At 43.8% G+C, this 19,189-nt stretch overlaps 1 protein-coding gene across 8 annotated transcripts in view; it reads left to right on the forward strand.

Annotated features, from left to right (window-relative positions):
• The window catches only part of ATXN3 (ataxin 3), a 29,864-nt gene extending 17,997 nt beyond the window's left edge, over window positions 1-11,867 (forward strand). For 3 of the 8 annotated variants that reach the window (XM_008072950.1, XM_021706423.1, XM_021706425.1), the window contains exons 9-11: window positions 1,635-1,731; window positions 9,382-9,470; window positions 11,547-11,867. In XM_008072950.1, coding sequence (XP_008071141.1) covers window positions 1,635-1,731; window positions 9,382-9,470; window positions 11,547-11,653 — 293 coding nt within the window. In that variant the 3' untranslated portion in view covers window positions 11,654-11,867. Of the gene's footprint in view, window positions 1-1,634; window positions 1,942-3,196; window positions 3,337-9,381; window positions 9,471-11,546 lie in introns of those variants that run through there. The other 5 variants (XR_002481265.1, XR_505322.2, XM_021706424.1 and 2 more) reach the window with 4 other exon arrangements.
• Window positions 11,868-19,189: the final 7,322 nt, after the last annotated feature.

The following is a 19,189-nucleotide window of genomic DNA, read 5'->3' on the forward strand; positions in this document are numbered from 1 at the left end:
GGTGCGCTACCACGCCCGGCTAATTTTTGTTTTATTGTAGAGATGAAGTCTTGTCAAGTTGCCCAGGCGGGTCTCGAACCCACAGGCTCAGGCAGTCCACTCACCTCGACCTCCCAAAGTGCTGGGATTACAGGCTGAGCCACCGAGCCCGGCTAAAGTTGAGATTTCATTAATACAAAGGTAATTTTTGCCACAACCTTTCTTGCCTCCGAGCAAACTCTGAGTAGTCCATTTGGCGTTTGGTCCCATATCTGATTAATAGAGCCCTGCTGGGTTAGCCCTGGAGTGGGCAGAAGCTAGCTTTTATGACTTTAGGTGTTTATTTGTAGTTCATTCTTTTCACCACTTTGTTTCACAATTTGTGCAAAATCTCTGGCGGGAACAGCTATCAAGTGAGAACACAGAAGCATTTAAGTTGTATTCCACAAATGTCAGAATAGAGGAGCACAGAGAATAGGTTTGTTTAAGTTGCTTTGAAGAATACTGCGCCTTTGAAGGTGTGGATTAATTTCTGATAAGTTAAAGAGAGCACACTGGCAACTTAGCGAGACCTCATCTCTACAATAAATCAAAAATCAGCTGGGCGTGGTAGCGCGCGCCTGTAATTCCGGCTACTCGGAAGGCTGAGGCGGAAGAATCGCCGGAGCCCTAGCAGGTCAAGGCTGTGGTGGCTGGGAGCAGCCACTGCACTCCAGTCTGGGCGTCAGAGTGAAACTCCAACTCAAAAAAAAAAAGAAAGAGAGGGCACACCTGTGTGACCTGTGTGGTGTTCATGACTTCTCGTTCCATGTCAGCTGTATGACGTACTTTTCATCTCTTCTCCACCACAGATGGGGCACAGCTTTGCTTGCAGTGGATGGGCTGTGCATTCAGACTACCTTGATCAGATTTTCCCAGAGAATTAAAGAACCCTTCTCATATTTACAGAATAGCAGCAGGATTTTGTGTGTGTGTGTGTGTGTGTGTGTGAGTTGGAGTCTCACTCCATTGCCCAGACTGGAGTGCAGTGGCATGCTCATGGCCACCCCAGCGCTGACCTGCTGAGCTCTGGCGATCCTTCTGCTTCAGCCTTCCAAGTAGCCGGATCTATAGGTGTGCGCTACCACACTCGACTAATTTTTTATTTATTTTAGAGACGAGGTCTCAAACTGTGGGCTCAGGCAATCCACTCGGCTTCCCAAAGTGCTAGGATTACAGGCTGAGCCACCGAGCCTAGCCTCGAGAATATTTTTAAGAAAGACGCTTTTTTAAAGCTTGCTCAAGACCGAGTGAGGTGGCTCACACCTGTAATTCCAGCACTTTGGGAGGCAGAGGTGAGAGGATTCCCTGAGTTTAGAGGTTCGAGGGCAGACTGAGCAACATGACAAGACCTCGTCTCTACAATAAATCAAAAAATTAGCCAGGTGTGGTGGCACATACCTGTGATTCCAGACACTTGGAAGGCTGAGGCAGAAGGATTACCTGAGCCTAGCAAGTCGCGGCTGCGATGGCCATGAGCATGCCACTGCACTCCAACCTGGGTGACAGAATGACACTCTGACTCAGGAAAAAAAAGTTTGCCCAAATTAGTGTGAACATGCTGTTGCTTGAACTGGCAAATAAAATGACAGCTCTTTGTTCTGTTCTTTGTCCAGGTAGTTCCAGGAATATATCTCCAGATGTTCCACAGACGTCAGGTACAAATCTTACTTCAGAAGAGCTGCGGAAGAGAAGAGAAGCCTACTTTGAAAAGTAAAGTAGTTGGTACAAACTAAAATTTCATATTTAATGTTTGTTTTGGCTGTTTTGTCTGTAAATGGACTGTTTATTGATTGAATCCTGTGAACATTGGAATGTATTTCTAAAAACTTTGCAGCAAATAACTTACGAAATACAGTTTTAGGGAAAAACTTTGCCCCAATACAGGATAAATTTACATAAAATAGGGTAGGAAAACCTAATAAAATTTTAATTATGAAAAGGAAAATAGGATGAGGGCAAGACCTGGAATGTGCTTCTTGGCCGCCAACTGACCCTGCAGAATTCTGTCAATCCATGGAAAACAGCTTGGACGGGGAGAACACGCTACCCCACAGAGGCTCGTGGTTCACCGTCCTGCTCGTGGTCACTGGGGGATCCTCAGGGCTGTCAGCACCAGGGCACACCATAAAACCAAATCAGCTACTAAAACCTGACCTTGAGGGCCCAGCTTTGTAGGTGCTCACTAAACAAAACTTACACCCTATGAAAATACCTTCTACGGGCCGGGCCTAATGGCTCAGCATGTAATCCCAGCACTTTGGGAGTCTGAGGTGAGTGGATTGCCTGAGCCCACGGTTTGAGACCAGCCCAGGCAACTTGGCGAGACCTTGTCTCTACAATAAACCAAAAATTAGCCAGGCATGGTAGCATGCCCCTGTGGTTCCAGCTACTTGCAAGGCTGAGGCGAAAGGATCGCTGGAGCCAGCAGGTCGAGGCTGTGATGGCCTTGAGCATGCCACTGCACTCCAGCCTGGGCGACGGAGTGAGACTCCAACTCCAAAAAAAAAAAGAAAAGAAAATACCTTCCTTCAGCAACTACCATTCACAAGTCATCTTTCCCTGTTTTGAAAGAAAAGTAAAACTCCATCTTAAAGATTATAAAATATATAATAGCCAGATGTGGTGGCTCACACCAGTAACCTCAGCACTTTGAGAGGCCAAGGAGGGAGGATGACCACTTGAGGCCAGGAGTTCAAGACAAGCCTAGGCAGCATAGTGAGACTCCATCTCTACAAAATAAAAATTTTTTTAAATTAGGTGTGGTGGTACTCACCTGTAGTCCCAGCTACTTGGGAGGCTGAGGCAGGAAGATCCCTTGAGGCCAAGAAATTCGAGGCTATACAGAACTTTTATCATGCCACTGTACTCCAGCCTGAGTGACAGAGCAAGACCCTGTGTCAGAAAAAAAAAAAAAAAAAAGCTCTATACTAGATCATCAGATCAGATCCCATGTCAGAAAACAAAAGACCAGTGACTGAGTCTGGCCTAATATTTGCTGTACTGCATTTTATCAATTATAAGATACACATATTTTTACATTTCCACATCTCTGAAATTGAGTAGTATCTTACAGCCATAATTGACAGTATTTGAGTGATATCTAAGATACTGGAGCATGTTACCTTTGATGGTGTAGGGAAGATAATATTTGCCTTATTAACTGTGTTTTTTAAAGTCACAACTCAGAAGTATATAAAGGGAAGTTCTGATCTGCTGATATCCTCTTAACATGAGATCTTTCTAGTCTTTGAGTGGTAGAGTAATGGTTAATTATATTTAACATTTCAAAATAGTGCTTTTCACTTTCTTTTAAACTTTAGGCCGGGCTTGATGGCTCACGCCTATAATCCCATCACTTTAGAAGGCAGAGGCAAGAGGATTGCCTGAGCTCAGGGGTTTGAGACCAGCCTGGGCAACTTGGTGACACCTCGTCTCTATAATAAATTAAAAAATTGGCCGAGCATGGTGGCATGCGCCTGTGGTTCCCACTACTTGGATGACTAAGGCTGAAGGATCATCTGAGCCCAGTAGGTCGAGGCTGTGGTAGCAGTGAGGGTGCCATTGCACTCCAACCTGGGCAACAGAGTGAGACTCCAATTCCAAAAAAAAAAAAGAAAGGCTGAGGCAGATGGATCACCTGAGCCCAGCAGGGAGAGGCTGCAGTGGCTGTGAGCGTGACACTGTATTCCAGCCTGGGCGACAGAGTGAGACTCCTATTCAAAAAAAACAACTCTAAAATTAACTCTTCGATTATAATAAACTTTAAATGTTTACAGAAGCAGAAAGCTAGCACACTGAAGTTCTCTTACCCATAACCCAGATTTGATAGGGTCTGCACTGGCCAGTCTCACTTCTGCACATCCGTTTCCCCTTCTCCACTCTCCTACCTGAAGCTTGAGTGATTTTGTGTAACAAAGCTCAGTCATTGTCTCCTTGACTCTGTAACTACTTTAGTAGATGTCTCTAAAATACTTGGGCTTTTTTTTTAGCATGACCAAATTCTGTTGTCACACAATATTCATGATAATTATTAATGGTGATCCTGTATTGTTAAATAGCTAGTTACGTCTAAAAATAACTCAAACCTACTTTATTAGATAAAGCTGATATAATATTCTAGAGGATTTAGGAAATATCCAAATATCAAAATGAAAAGCAAGCACACTCCCACTGTCCTTTAGCAGCTCATGTTGGCATCTTGGCATGTTCTTTTCTCACCTCCCAGACACACGTTAAGTTGTATTACACCCACTTTCCATGGTAGCAAGTTGTCTTTGAAATAAGCTGCCTGGTGTGTTGTCAGTGAATGAATGGGGCATGGTTGACAGGTGGACCCTTTGATTTTTGCTATTATGATGAATATTGCAGCGGACAGTCCTCCAACCACCTCTGCCTAGGATCTCTCATTGTTTACTTTCATTATTCTGAGGAAGTCAGGTTACTGGGTCAAGGATATAGACATTTTAAAGGTCTTGCCCAGACTTCTAAGTTGCTTTCCAGAGTAGTTCCAAGTGATACCTCCAACATACTTATTTTAGTCTTTTTTTTTAAGAATAAAATGGCCTAAACAGTCCATACTTCATAGGGAAACTACAAAATTTACTAGTACATCTAAGAAAAAGAAAAATCTATAAAGTATAAAAATAAACTGTCTTTTATTTAAACTTTTATTTTAGATTTTACTGGATTAAAAAATGTGAAACTTTCACTAAATTGAGTTTTTGATAACTTGGTGGTGACAGTCCATAATGACTGGATTAGAGCAGGCAGTAGCTAGTGCTTCCGGCGCACACACGCCATGGTCCACTTCACACCCTTTTCAAGTGTTGGAATGTTGGACACCTCCTTCCTGTGGAAGGGCAGTTGACTGGGGAAGCTGTGCAGTGTTGGTCACTAGCTCTGCCTGCTGGCTTGGCCCTCAAGTGGCCGGTGAGAATTTGGAGTGCCAGAAAGTGTTTTCACATTGTCACATGTCGCTGAGAAGAGTTACGAGCTGACTTCTTGGTGTTTGTTTTTTGTTTTGTTTTGGTTTTTTGAGTTGGAGTCTCACTCTGTCACCCAGACTGGAGTGCAGTAGCACGCTCACGGCCACCGCAGCCTCAACCTGCTGGGCTCCGGCGATCCTTCCGCCTTGGCCTTCGAAGTAGCCGGAACTACAGGTGTGTGCTACCACGCCCAGCTAATTTTTGTGATTTATTGTAGAGACGAGGTCTCGCCAAGTTGCCTGGATGGGTCTCAAACCCGCGGGCTCAGGCAGTCCACTTGCCTCGGCCTCCCAAAGTGCTGGGATTACAGGCTGAGCCACCTAGCCCTGCCGATGTTTGATTTTAACAATGACTCTTATTCAAAACCTTATGAGCTCATTAGTAGAAGAACTGAAAGCTAGAATTCACCTTTCCCTGAGATTCCTGGTACTCAGTCTGGGCAATTCCTCCTCCCAGCTCAGTCTTAGGCACTTGGTTTTTAGCTTACCGGCTAGTTCTCTCTCTTTCCTCTTGTGCTCCCCACAGTGACCTTGGTGCTAACTCATTCTTCATATGGTTTTTCCCCCTTTCGAGTATTTGAAGCTTTGTGCCTGACATAGTAACTATAGTATTCGTTCATAAAGCACACTATAGGGTTTCTCTCAGCACAGAAAATGCTGTGAAAAATCTGCCTCTGGTTTTATTATTTGTTTATTATTGCAGTTTATTGGTAAGAGCTGTTAAGAAATATTTTCATAGTCATCTCTAAATGTTTACTTGTTATAAGACCCCAAACACAGTCTACCACATCAGCAGTGTCACTGCAAAAACTGCCTTACCAAGGAATGTGAGCATCAAGTTGGGCGATATGTGTAAAACTGTTCTATACAGGTCAGGTGTCCCACTGATGATGCTAGCATGGCTCATGTCTCCTCCAGGGAACTGGGAAGTGATGTGGGTTCTTTCTGTTATGGAAAAACAGTGTTTCCCAGCAAGGAGGGACACAGATCTCTTCTCGGCCCGTACTGCAGGAATCTTTGAATTGCCTGAGGCTTGAGCCACCAAATCAGTGGTATCGCATAGTTCACCAGACCAGGTAGTGCTCAGCTTAAGAAACAGAAGGGTTTTAACAAGAAAAGTGTTTACTACAGAAGCTAGGGGCTTCCATAAGCTTTTGGGAGGAGCTGGTGGTACTGCTCTCACTCAGGCCTGCCGACCGCCACAGCTAGTGTGCAGGAGAACTGTGACCCCACCTGTTGGGACCAGGGTTGGGGTTAGGGTTCAGAATGCATGGCAGAGGCTGTGGCCCTGGGATAGGGAAGATGCCCCCTCAGATACCTAGACACCTAAGTGTGGCCTTCACTGCACTGTCGACAAGGCATATTCTGGGACTGACGCCTCCATGGTTCTCTTGCTAGCAGAGAACCCCTAGGAGCAGGAGGATGAAGAGGGTTCTCGCTTCTGCCTTTGAAGGTCTGGGCAAGTGTGAGTCATATAGAGCCAGTGTGTAAGGGATACTGGTGCATGGGGGTGAGGCCAAACAAGTGTAGATTTGTACAGAGCCCATGTGTAAGGGAATCCGGGACATGGGGGTGAGGCCAAGCAAGTGTGGCTTTGTATGGAGCCTGTGTGTAAGGGAACCTGGCGTGCGGGGGTGAGACCGGGCAAGTGGGGATTTGTACAGAGTCCATGTGTAAGGGAACCTGAGACATGGCAGTGGGGCCAAGTTGAGTGTGGTTTTGTGCAGAGCCCATGTATAAGGGAACCTGGGGATGGGGATGAGGCTGGGCGAGTGTGGATTTATACCAAACCCCTGTGTAAGAGAACCTGGGACATGGGGGTGAGGCTGGGGGAGTGTGGATTTGTACAGAGCCCATATGTAAGGGAACCCAGGGATGGGGCTGAGGCCAGGTGAATGTGTATTTGGACAGAGCCCATGTGTAAGGGACCCTGGGGGTGTGGGGTGAGCTCTGCAGCCTGTGTGCTGAGGGTCCCGTGAGAGTGGGTACTGAGTATTGTCTGATCACATTCCACCTGAGACGGCTAGGTGCCTATGAGTTGCAGCATCCTGGCTCCAACACCAGCAGGGAGAACTGGCACTTCTCCCCGGCTGGACTTTACTTGGGCTTATATTTTTAAATGACAAGGTTAAGAGGGACTATAGAGAAAATGTGCCATCCTATTAATAAATGTTAGTTTAAAAACTCTAGTTCCTTTTAAAATGCTTGTAATCTTTGTTAACCTATGGCTTCTCAGATTTTTGGCTGTTTATAGGTTATGTTTTTCGTCTTCCATGCTTGTGTTTTTATGTGTGAATACAGGGTGTGTGTCCTGCATCTGAAATGCTTGGAACCGGAAGCATTTCCGAATTCAAATTTTTATTTACATGAAAGCAGAAACAGTACACAGAGTTCCTTCTACCTGGCCTTGAGTCTCCAGTTGTTGGCACTTCCTAGGCATCTAGGGATAACTTGCAGGCATGACTTCTGATAGCATCTCAGTATTTCAGTGTGCATTTTTTTAATTCAAAAAAATTTTTAATTTTAAAGACGTGGCGTACAATTCAGGATTAGGTATACAAATGATCATCATACAGGTAAAGTTTGGGCCTCTGTTTGGTCCCCACTTTCAGTGTGTATTTTGTAAGCACAAGGGTATGTACCTGCATATTTACATCATTACCAACATGTTTAAACATTTTAACCCTCTGCACTGAGAGACATCTCACAGATCACCTGCCAGCAACTTGACCACATTTTTATACGAAACTGTGAAAAACAAATCCTTCATATTAAATAGTATAGCGTTGGAACCAATTATTTTATTGTAATGATATTTGGTTTCTTATGGAATTCTGGGCATTGAGGAACTTATGACAAAAAATATCAAAATTTTGTATCTTATATTTTTCTAATGTGGTAGCGTGTGAAACAGTCACCGACATGCGTTGTGGGTTCACTGATACCTGTTTACCTGTTGTGCAATAATAATTTGCTAGACATCTTCTACTTGGTGTTTTTCTTTTCTTTTTTCTTTTTTTTTGAGTTAGAGTATTACTCTGTTGCCCAGGCTGGAGTGCAGTGGCATGCTCTTGGCCACCGCAGCCTCAATCTGCTGGGCTCAGGCAATCTTTCCGCCTCAGCCTTCCAAGTAGCTGGAACTACAGGCGCACACCACCATGCCTGGTTTTATTTATTTATTTTTTATTTAGTAGAGATGAGGTCTTGCCAAGTTGCCCAGGCTGGTCTCAAACCTGGGGGTTCAGGCAGTCCTATCACCTCAGCCTCCCAAAGTGCTAGGATTATAGATAGCCACCGTGCCTGGCCTACGTGGTGTTTTTCTGTGGGAGCAGACAATGCAGTCTTGTTCTCTTCCTCCCACAGTAATAATAAGTAATTTATTGTCCAGTCTGTTGTTCGAAGCCAGTGTGGAAGGGCACACTCATGATTCCTGAAAACCACTTCTCAATGGATCAATCATATCTCGGTATATATTCCATCTCTTTGTTTTTTCATGCAATTTGAGTGGAAACTTCTAGGAAACATACATTTTTGAAAAATTTACACTGGCATAAGTTTGTCCAGTATAATCACCAGCAGTCTCTTTATGTCCCTTGAGAGGGGACATCCGAGTGGTTTGCTAGATTTAGAGTCCCCTCAGAGGGGACATCCAGTGCAAAGGGTTAAAATGTGGATTTTTATGGCATTGCTTTTTATTTGGAAAAAATATACGGGGTAACTTGATGCAATAGATGGTAGTGGAAACTGGACTGTGTGTTTAGTAGTTGTTTCCTTTTCTTCTGTTCATCAAGTATTTGATGACTGCTCTTTTGACAGCACAGTGTTAGGCACTGGGAGGAAGATAGACTTGGGGTCTTGTTAGCTTGTACTCTAGCAAGGAAGATCAGGTAATGGCACGTCCATGCTGAGAATTAAAAGGCTGTGACGAGGTGATAAGAATGCAAGAGGCTGCCTTGGGTGGGCAATCAGGAAAGGCGTGGAGCTCAAACCTGAAGGCAAGGAGGACCAGCCATGAGAGATCCTGCATGCTGTCAGCTTGCCCGTCTCCTCAAAGATGTGCATCATAACCAGTGCTCATTTGTAAAAGAATAGCTACAAGGGAATCTTTTTGGATATGTTATTTTTATGGTAAAAATATCTCTTAATTGATTTGATAAATTCAAATTTTATATCTAGGCTTCCTGGGATCCTCACTTGGATACTCTTAAGAAATACACATGAGCCTCAGTGCTCTTACATTCTCTCGTGATGTTCATGCCAGGGACTGTCTTGATTTGTGGAACTGTTCATTTTCCATATAAATAGTTTTCTCTTGGTGTTTTTATTCTTAGTTTTGATTGTTTTTTTTAACATATATTCACTTTTGCATGTTTCAGGCAACAACAGCAGGTGGGTCCCCCAGGACCGAGTTCCCACCTGTGGGACAGGCCAACCACATGCCCAGGAGCCCTGGAGAGCAGCCCAGGTACAGCACCTGCCCACCACATGGGTCATCTGCACTCTGTTGGACACACAGGCTCCACGTGATTTTTGGTTTGCAGTATTTTTCCCTCTTTAATTGTATCGCAACTCTTAAGTGAATTTGTAATCTGCTGAATTCCCCTGGATTTTAAGGAGCAGATAGACTAGGGCATTCAGTGAATATTGTGTTTCAACTTCACAGTAATTAGTACATCTCCAAAAATTTCTCAGATCATGAATATTAATAGGTGAAAAATGAATACACTTAACCACTTGGAAAGTGCAAACCACTTGAGCATAATCTAAATACAGCAGGAAGTAGTTACTCACCTGGCCTTGGTTCACCAGGTCTTAAACTCTGGCTAGTCATTGATAGTAGCAGTTGAGTGATAAGGTGACCGCATCTGACAAAGTACTTGTGGGGAGCATGTGTAGAGAACTCTTAAAACTGCACTATAAGCAGTGCTCATGCCTGTAATCCCAGCACTCTGGAAGGCAGAGGCAAGAGGATTGCCTGAGCCCATGGGTTCGAGACCAGCCTGGGCAACTTGGCAAGACCTGGTATCTATAATAAATAAATAATTAGCCGGGTATGGTGGCACACACCTGTAGTTCCAGCTACTTGGAAGGCTGAGGTGGAAGGATCTCCTGAGCCAAGCAGGCTGAGACTGCAGTGGCTGTGAGCATGCCACTGCACTCCAGCATGGGTGACAGAGTGAGATTCTGACTCAAAAAAAAAACAAACAAACAAAAAACTGCAGTATACGGAAACAGCTCAATAAATGGGTAAAGATTTGAAAACCTCACCAAGTAGGATATAGGGGTGACAAGAGCACGTGGACAGGTGCTCTGGATCAACTGGTCATCAGATGAGAACGGCAGACACTGAGCTCTTGAAGTAGTGGGGCCAGGTTGAAAAACAACCCACTGAGCAAGCCCAAACCTCACCAGCACACATAACTTGCACATGTACCCCCTGAGCTTAAAATAAAAAATAAAAATAATAGGGAATTGTACATTAAAGCCACGGTGAGATAGCACTACATACCTACAAGTATGGTTTAATCAATTGACAATACCGAGTGCTAGCAAGGAACAGAGCACCTGGTGGGACCCTCACACACTATTAGTGGAAATGTGAAAGGGAACAGCAACCTGGGAAGACACTGGTGTTTTTTAACCATGTGTTTCAGCAGTCCCACTCCTCCATACATGACCAGGAGGAAAGAAAATAGGTTAACACAGAAATGTGTTTAAATGCTGATGGTAGCTTTATTCATGACTACCCCAATTGGAAACTGCTAATGTTTGCTCAGAAGGGCTCACACCATGTAACTTCATGTGTATAGCGTTCTGAAAGTGACAGGCATGTGAATGCAGAGAACAAGTGATTGGACTCCAGCAGCAGGGAGAGTTGACAAGGGGGTGGGTATGAGCATGGGACCAGAAGAGATGTCTTCGTGAGATGACAGCAGTTCTGTGTCTTGGTCATGGTGAGTACATGAATCCACATGTGATAAAAGTGCCATACAGAACTGCCCAGCCTCTGCCGATGTCAACATCCGAGCTTCCGTTTGGGCTTTAGCTACCTAGGATATAACTATTGGGTCACATTGGACCAAAGAATACATGGGACCTCTCTGAAATCTCTTTACAACTTCCTTTAGATTGACAATTGTAGAATAGAAAATTTTTTTAAAGCATGAATAGTTGATAAACACAACACATTTCAAATGTGTTATGCTAAATAGAAGTTGCCATTCTCTATAAATGGCACACAGGAGAAGGCAGAACTGTAGAACAGAAAGCAGGCTGGTGACTGAGCATGACGATCTAGCTCAAGAGGCAGCCCCAGAGGGTGTCCAGAAGAGTGGGTTGGTCTTATATCCTGATGATGGTGTTAGTACAGCCATATATGCATTTATCAAAAATTATACAATTATACACATGAATTTTACTTATATGAATTTAAAAAATCAAGGACACTTGTGCTTAGATAAAAATCCATTTCCTAAGAGCTTGCCTTTTGATGCTCTGAGAATTTTCCAGAAATGTCTGATCAGTATGTTTTCCTTCCCAGCAGGGGATTCGCGGAGCGAAGAGGACATGCTGCAGGCGGCCATGACCATGTCGCTAGAGACTGTTGGGAATGACTTGAAAACAGAAGGAAAAAATAACTCCTGTTAAGAGCCACTCAGATGCTCCCGCTTTCCAACGTCGTCCTTGTGATGACTGCATAGGGTCCACTTGGCACGTGTCAAAGACATGGGGAAATAAGAATTTTAGGTGGTTTGCAAACAAAATTATGAGAAGGTGGGAAAATGCGTCAGTTGCAGGATTAAGCACGATCCTCCAGATACTACCCAAAGAGGCATCGGCAATTAAAGGACTTCAAATAGTTTTCCAGACGTCCCTCCTCCTTTCTCAAGTGTGCAATATTGAACACGTCTGACACCCCCACATCTTCTTGCAAACCGGCTCTTTGGCTCTTGCCACAGAACTTATTCCAAATAGTTGGGTTTTCTTTTTCTGTCTTCTGTTGGACGTAATTTGGGTCGCTTTCCCTGTGTAATGGCTGTCTCTTTTTCTCATTAATCACACAAGCCTTTTGGGAAGTGTCTGGTCTGTGTTGGTGACAGCAGCGGTCCTAGAGGGTGGATGGTCCTTCCGACCATGTGTCATGCTTGAATGTTTTCTTGTGTCATTCTCTCTGTTTTTTCCACCACCTGATTTTTATTATTTTTTTTTGCAACTCTTCTGAAAGACGGTAATCTTTGCTGAGGTTTTGCTTTTTAAGCCCCTTGAGATGGGATTATGTCATGACTCTGGTGCACTCCCGAACTGTCAAGTCAGCCTTGACCAAGCACTTGAGGATACATGAGCATGTTATCTGTGGGATGCATTTGTCCCTAGTGCTTCCTGAATGTCTTCTTAGTGATGTCAGAGTCACAGCTGGGTGCACCCCGTTTCCCTGCGCCTTAATGTCTTTTCTTCTTGACAAGCAGAAGCGTAGGATGCAAGCAGCTCCCTGTCACAAGACTCATGACGCCCACCGTGAATGTATGATAGACGAGTTGGCCTTCAATTTTGATAGCAATTTCATTTTGTTTTCTCCTGTGACTGGAGCTTTCTGCTTGGGATACAGTCTATCCATGGAATACCAATATCTGTTTCACATCTGTTAGCGGGTATGAATTGCCAGTGACAGTCACCTGGAACATGAGAATGACTTACTGAAAGTATATTGTGATTTGACATTTGCATCATGCTTAGATAGCTTAAGAACTTGGCCGGGCGCAGTGGCTCAGTCTGTAATCCCAGCACTTTGGGAGGCCGAGGCGAGAGGACTGCCTGAGCCCAGAGATTTGAGAACAGCCTGGGCAACTTCAAAAAATAAGCCAGGCGTGGTAATCAAAAAATAAGTTAATTAAAAAATAAGCCAGGCGTGGTAGCTCACACCTGCAGTTCCAGCTACTTGGAAGGCTGAAGGATCGCCTGAGCCCAGCAAGTCAAGGCTGTGGTGGCCGTGAGCATGCCACTGCACTCCAGCCTAGGCGTCAGTGAAACTCCAACTCAAAAAAAAAAAAACAAACTATAGAAGTCACAGGACTTGATAGGTCTGTAAATAAGAAAGTCCATAGTTTTGATAAATATTCTTTAATTGGGATGTACAGAGAGTTTTTTTGCTGGGTCAGTGGAGTGGTATGACTTTGGTGAAAACCATGTCTCTGAAATGGGTGTTTTAGATTCTCTTACCTGCTTCCAACCCCTCTTGAAGCCCTTTTGAATGTTGCATTGTTCATAAGCTCAAATCGAAGAAATTTCGGCTGACAACTTTGGATATTGAAATACGGTATGGTGCCCTACTGGCATGTGGCTGCACACATTTTATCAGGGAAAGTTTTTGATCTAGAGTTGCTAACTGAAAAGAAATGGAAAAATGTATTTTAATTTTGATTATAAAAGAGCTTTTTATTGAATGTAACAGACTTTTTAAGTCATTATTTCGTGCCAATTAAAGTTTTCTGAAGTTTCCCTTAAATAGAATTAGTTTTACTTTAAAATCTAAAGTTTTTTCCTAACAGTTGAAAATGTTTCAGAAGAATTATGAAACTTGAGAACTGTGAGGAGTGTTAGAATTTTGTCCTGCTCCCTCAAGACTTAACTATTTTCAGCCTGAACATTTATGCAGTTATCTCAGTAGTCATGTTTTCCACGGATATTTGGCCATTACCTTTTCTCATTGAAAAGTTACATTAAACCTTTCACACACTTGATGAACTATGTAATATAAAAGTGAGAAAACCAGAATGCATTTAAGAATTTATAAAGTTCATGTATTATATACCCTAGTTAAAGCACTTAAGAATATGCAGAATGTTGACTTTCAGTTGTCAGGAATTGTAAGCAGAGCTAAGCACATGCTGAGTGCGTCTGAACGTGTTTGCTGAGTTTGTTGTGGGTTTGCTCTCTTTGGCAGGCAGAGCTAGGGTTACTCATGAGCCGCTGTTTTGGCTGGATTGACTTAAATGTAATTGAACGTTTAGACCCCAGATGCCAGCGCTTATAACCACAGCATCACAAAGTGTCAAGCTGACACATCAGGGAACCTGTGGGAGGGCCCCAAGGACCACCTCGCTGGAACTGACAGAGATTTCCATTCTGATTTGCCAATTGGGAAATGTCAACGTTTAATATTTAAACTGTTAGTATCATTTTTCTAATGTATAATTTGTATTAGGATAAAATATGTACAGTGGTGATGCTAGTGTTACATGTTTAAACAAGCCTCGAAATACCACTTTCAAATTTTCAGATGTCGTAGATTTAATAAGTTATTTATGTTTTTAAAACTATGAATAATTCTGATCTAAAACCATCAACATAGTTTTTTACAGTAATTAACATACAGATATTTCAGTAATGTAAATTGTTTGAAAAGGTTGCTGAAGTAAACACTATATTTAAACTTTAAGATCTTGGCCAAATAATTTACAATTTACAAAATATCTTAAGGAGGTGCTTTTTTTCTTTAAAACTTATTTTTCTTAAGGATTATTCATGATGCCAAAGTAAATGAGGAAAAAGGCTCAAAACTAGTTAAGTATTATAGGTGAAACTACCATGAGTCTATGTTATTTCATTTAATATTAAGTTGGAAAAAAAGTTTTATTTCAGAGCCTAAATAACATTTTGAATGTCTACATGTTTGATACTATTTTAAAAATCAAGGTAGTGATGTGTTACTAAATCTTAAAACTGGCTCATTGGACCTGTACAAATCAAAAAAGATCAATTTGGTACATAATCGAAGTATTATAATTTTTTCATCTTAAATTGAAAAATCTTGACATTTGAAATTCTTTGGAGGATTCAATAATTAGTATCGATGACTTCCTTGTTAAAGACTTTATCCAAGAGGGAAGAGGCCTCAGGTTGCTATTCTCCGAGGGAGTTGCTTGCAGCATCCGGCCAGACAAACAGGAGCCAGACACAGTGACCTTAGCTGAGAAAAGCCAGGTTGGAGCAGCTCATTTCAGCAGTGTCAGTCATTTGTTTTTTCATATTGAAATAAGAGCTTTCCTGCATTCCTGGTCCTAAAGAAATGATCTGGTTTTGTTTTGTTTTTTAATCTTAAATAGAATAAAAGTATTTTTGTTCTGTTCTGCTGTCATGTATGAAAAGATTATAGAAATGGTTAATTCTTGAATTTTTTTTAATTCAAAGAAGACTTCTGCTCTTTATTTTTTCCAAAATGGTCTGGTGTTTTAAGAATTAATGTTGTCAAGTGTGATGGCTCACACTTATGATCCCAGCACTTTGGGAAGTGGAGGCCAGAGGATTACCTGAGCCCAGGAGTTCAAGACCAGCCTGGGCAACATGGTGAGACCTCATCTCTACAATAAGTCAAAAAATTAGCCAGATGTGTTAGTGCACGCACGTAGTTCCAGCTACTTGGAAGGCTGAGGCGGAAGGATTGCCTGAGCCCAGCAGTTCAAGGCTGCAGTGGCTGTGAGGGTGTCACTGAACTTCAGCTTAGGCAACAGAGTGAGACTCCAACTCAAAAAAAAGAATTAATGTTAATAGCTTAGCTTCTAAATTTATGGTAATGGCATGTTTAATATTAATGTGTCAAAAAATATTTTAAGACTGGATTCCTAGACAAAGCAGTGGGAACATTGATAACATTTACCTGGACATTCCTGATCATTCAGGAAGTGCTCAGTCACCTCTTGGAGAGTTCAAAGGTGAATGTTTCCTGAGATTTAAAATAATCTTTTTTCTTTTGAAAGAGGAAAACAAATTTGAGGTGTAATTATCTAATTTCTACAACACTGGACAAAATTTTTAAATATTACTGTTCTGTATAAATAAAATACTTGACTCACAAGTTCATACGACATCTGGCATAGGAAGTGCTGTTTGGCCGCGGTCCATGTGCAGGGTGGTGGGTGGTGGTCAGGACCCAGCTCTGCAGCCCTGCCCTCAGGATACACAGGTCTCCGCCTGGTCCTTGGGAAAGCCGGGCCTCCAAAGCACTGTTGACCACTGCTTATTCTCTTATCCATGTGGATGTTCCATGAGTTGTATTTTAAATATCAAAGATTATTAAATAAAGATACTGTTTGCTTTTCTATCTCCTGTTGGATTTGTGCTTATGTTAATGGAGCAGCATCTCATCGAGCTTTTCAGAAATGCAGAGTTTCAGGCAACAACTCTGACCCAAGAAATCAGAACCTGCATTCTTCACAGTGGCCACCTGGGGCCATTGTTCTCTGGATGGTCTTTCACCAGCCACAGTGGCTGGCGGGAACCACACCCTCCCCACAGCTCAGTGCTCTCAGGGTCCACAATTGCTGGATCTACCAGTCTTTTCCAAGAGAAGCTGAGAATTCCAAAATTTGTATTTGAAATCTGATTTTTAAATGTTTGCTTTTTTAAAAACCCAAACAAAACACATTAGTAATGAATTTTAATAGTGCTGTTTCCCTCATTTTATCCGATGTGGGACACCAGAATCTAAATGTGATAACTGGAATCCACCAAGATTGATCAAGGGACATACTGCCCTCAGATTTTATAATGAGGCTTGATACACTTTCTAGCTTTCTTAGGATTGTGTGTACATTTTGAAATGTGTTAAAATTTTTAAATTTATGACACGTCTTCTTAGCATCACTTTGCAGTTTAGCAGTAACAGCACCGGCTCACGGAGCTCGGATGCCATCGGAGGGCTCTGTTCTCCATGCTACCTGTGGGCTCATTTTATAAGTTAGCTAAAACTCCAGTGGAATTCTGGGGCTCTTGTGATTTGCGTGTTTTAGGGCCTTTCTGCCATCGTGTGTGTCACCAGATGCCTAGAGTTCATAGTCACCTGGCTCCAGTGCCCTTTCCTTTGCCCTGGTTCCCCTGTCCCCTGCTGCGAGGACTCCTGCAAGCTGGGCCGCCAACACTTGCTACGCCAAGACTGTTTCATTCTCTCCTGGTTGGGACCCAGCCCCTTCACCTCACAGGCTAGTGGAGAGAAGCACAACTGTGTCATACACTTAACAATCAATCTAGGCACTTGCCATGTGACAGGGTACCCACAAGCACAGTGCTCTGAGGCAGGGGAATGGCATCCCGTCTGAGGAGCAGAGGTGAGGCCAACAGGTGGTGGTGCCATGCAATCGGGCATTGGCAGGATAGTGGCCCATGAGGTGTTACAAACGAAAGTAATTTTGGGTTGTTTCTATGTTACTATCTCAAACAATCTGGCCCCAATTTCCTCTCCTTTCTAGAAGACCCCCAAGCCTTAAAAGTTTGTAAAAGGCCCATTATCTGCTGCCCAAGAGCAGTCCAGACTCGTGTCCACCTTACACAGCCCCAAGACCTGGCTGGATTGTTAAACGCGAGGATTATGTTTGGCTGAAATCAGAGCACACTTTCAAGCAGGGCTTCCCCCACCTGTGCATTTGTTTTCCTTCTTGTTCAATCTACACAATTTAAAATATCGCCATCAGATGACAGCTCAGTGTCAGATCCTGGCATCATTACATAGTCATCAGTCGTGGTGGCTAACATCTGGACTTCTCCCAGTGACACCGTGTCTGTCTCGCCATTTTTACTCCAGGACATTGTCATGTTGTGGTGTAGCACATGCAGCAGCATCTCGGCAGACCACTGTCATTCCAGTCACTGAAAGGTGAGCCTGTGTGACTGCTAACAGGTCACAGGGACAGATGATGTGTATTGGACAGGAAGATGCTGAATCCTTATTTGCTGTGACCTCATGCCTAGACGACCAAAGGAAACTAGCAAAAACCACTGGAAAATAGGGTGGTCAAGTCAACCAGATAACAGTAAGATCGCTTTGCTTATTAAATTGTGAAATATACATAAAATGGACCATCTTAGCCATTCTTAAGTGTACAGTTCAGTGGTAATAAATGCAGGCTTAGTGTGCCAACCTTCACCATCCACCTCCTGAATGTTTCTCATCCTATCAAACTCCACACCCATCATGCTGTTAACTAGGGAGCATGTTCCCCATCACCTGCAACTCCTGTCCCCTCTCACTCACCCCAGCCCCTGGTAACCACCATTCTACCTTCTGTCTCCATGGTTGTGACTAGCATCTCATGTAAGTGGAATCATGCAGCATTTGTTGTTGTGTGTGTGACTAGTGCATTTCTTTCTTTCTTTCTTTTTTTTTTTTTGAGTCAAAGCTGTGATGAGTTGTGATTGTGCCCCTGCACTCCATCCTCAGCGACAGACTGAGACCCCAACTCAAAAAAAAAAGAGAGAGACAGAGATGAAGAGTGTTTACATGCTATCCCTGAAGGAATGGCAGCCCCATCACAGCCTCCAAGAGGAGTGAGGCCTCAGGGCTAGGGGCTACACCTTGGGACCTCACCCCTGGTAGACACTCACGTGCAGGAGGGCCCCAGGCAGGACAGCCCGGCTAAGGGGTGGGCACTGCGCAGGGCGCCCCCAACACGCAGGCCAGCATCCCATGACCCTCCGCGTTGCTCTCCAGTGGGTGCTCCTGGGGCTGAACTTGGAGGAGGCCTCGTGGGACTGCTGCAGGGTAGCCAGCACAGGTCAGACATCGATAATGTTCCCGAAGACAGTTTTAGGAAGCCTTCAGACATTTTTTATTGCATTTTTACTGCAGGCCAAGGTGGCACCCAACCCCACCCCCTCGGCACATCAAAATAAATCCCATCCAGATGTAAGACTAGGACTTTCAATTCCGGATTTAGCATCATAATCACTAAGAATCTTTCAGGTTCCCTGTTACCACCCCTTAACTGACCAAAGCCGTCAAAATGCTGGTAAGACCATTTTTTAACCTACGTACCTGTCGGGCAGGTCTCTTGCCGAAGACAATGTGGTCAGGAAGAGACCACCCCTCCCCTCCCATCATAAGCAGAGGCGTCCCCCACCCCCAGCACATCAATCACTGTCAGGGTCTACCAGGCCTGCTGTAAAAGGCAAAGGGCAGGTTCCTCTGCCCATGCGGCTCCGGCACGTCTCCCTTTCCCTTCTTCTTTCTCTAATAAGCTGTTTTGAACCTTTGCTGGACGCCCTGAAGAATTATTTCGAGTCAAAGAACCCACGGACTCCCACCGGCATCAAGACGTTAGAGAAGGCAGTGTCGCGGCAGGGCGGTCGGACGGTCCGCTCGGGGAGAGCGTGTCCCGCGCGGACACCGGTGCGCAGCCAGGCCTGGCGTCCCCG

Source organism: Carlito syrichta, unplaced genomic scaffold (assembly GCF_000164805.1).
Source record: "Carlito syrichta isolate Samal-C Ts95f unplaced genomic scaffold, Tarsius_syrichta-2.0.1 Scaffold315561, whole genome shotgun sequence".
NCBI classification, from domain to species: Eukaryota; Metazoa; Chordata; class Mammalia; order Primates; family Tarsiidae; genus Carlito; species Carlito syrichta.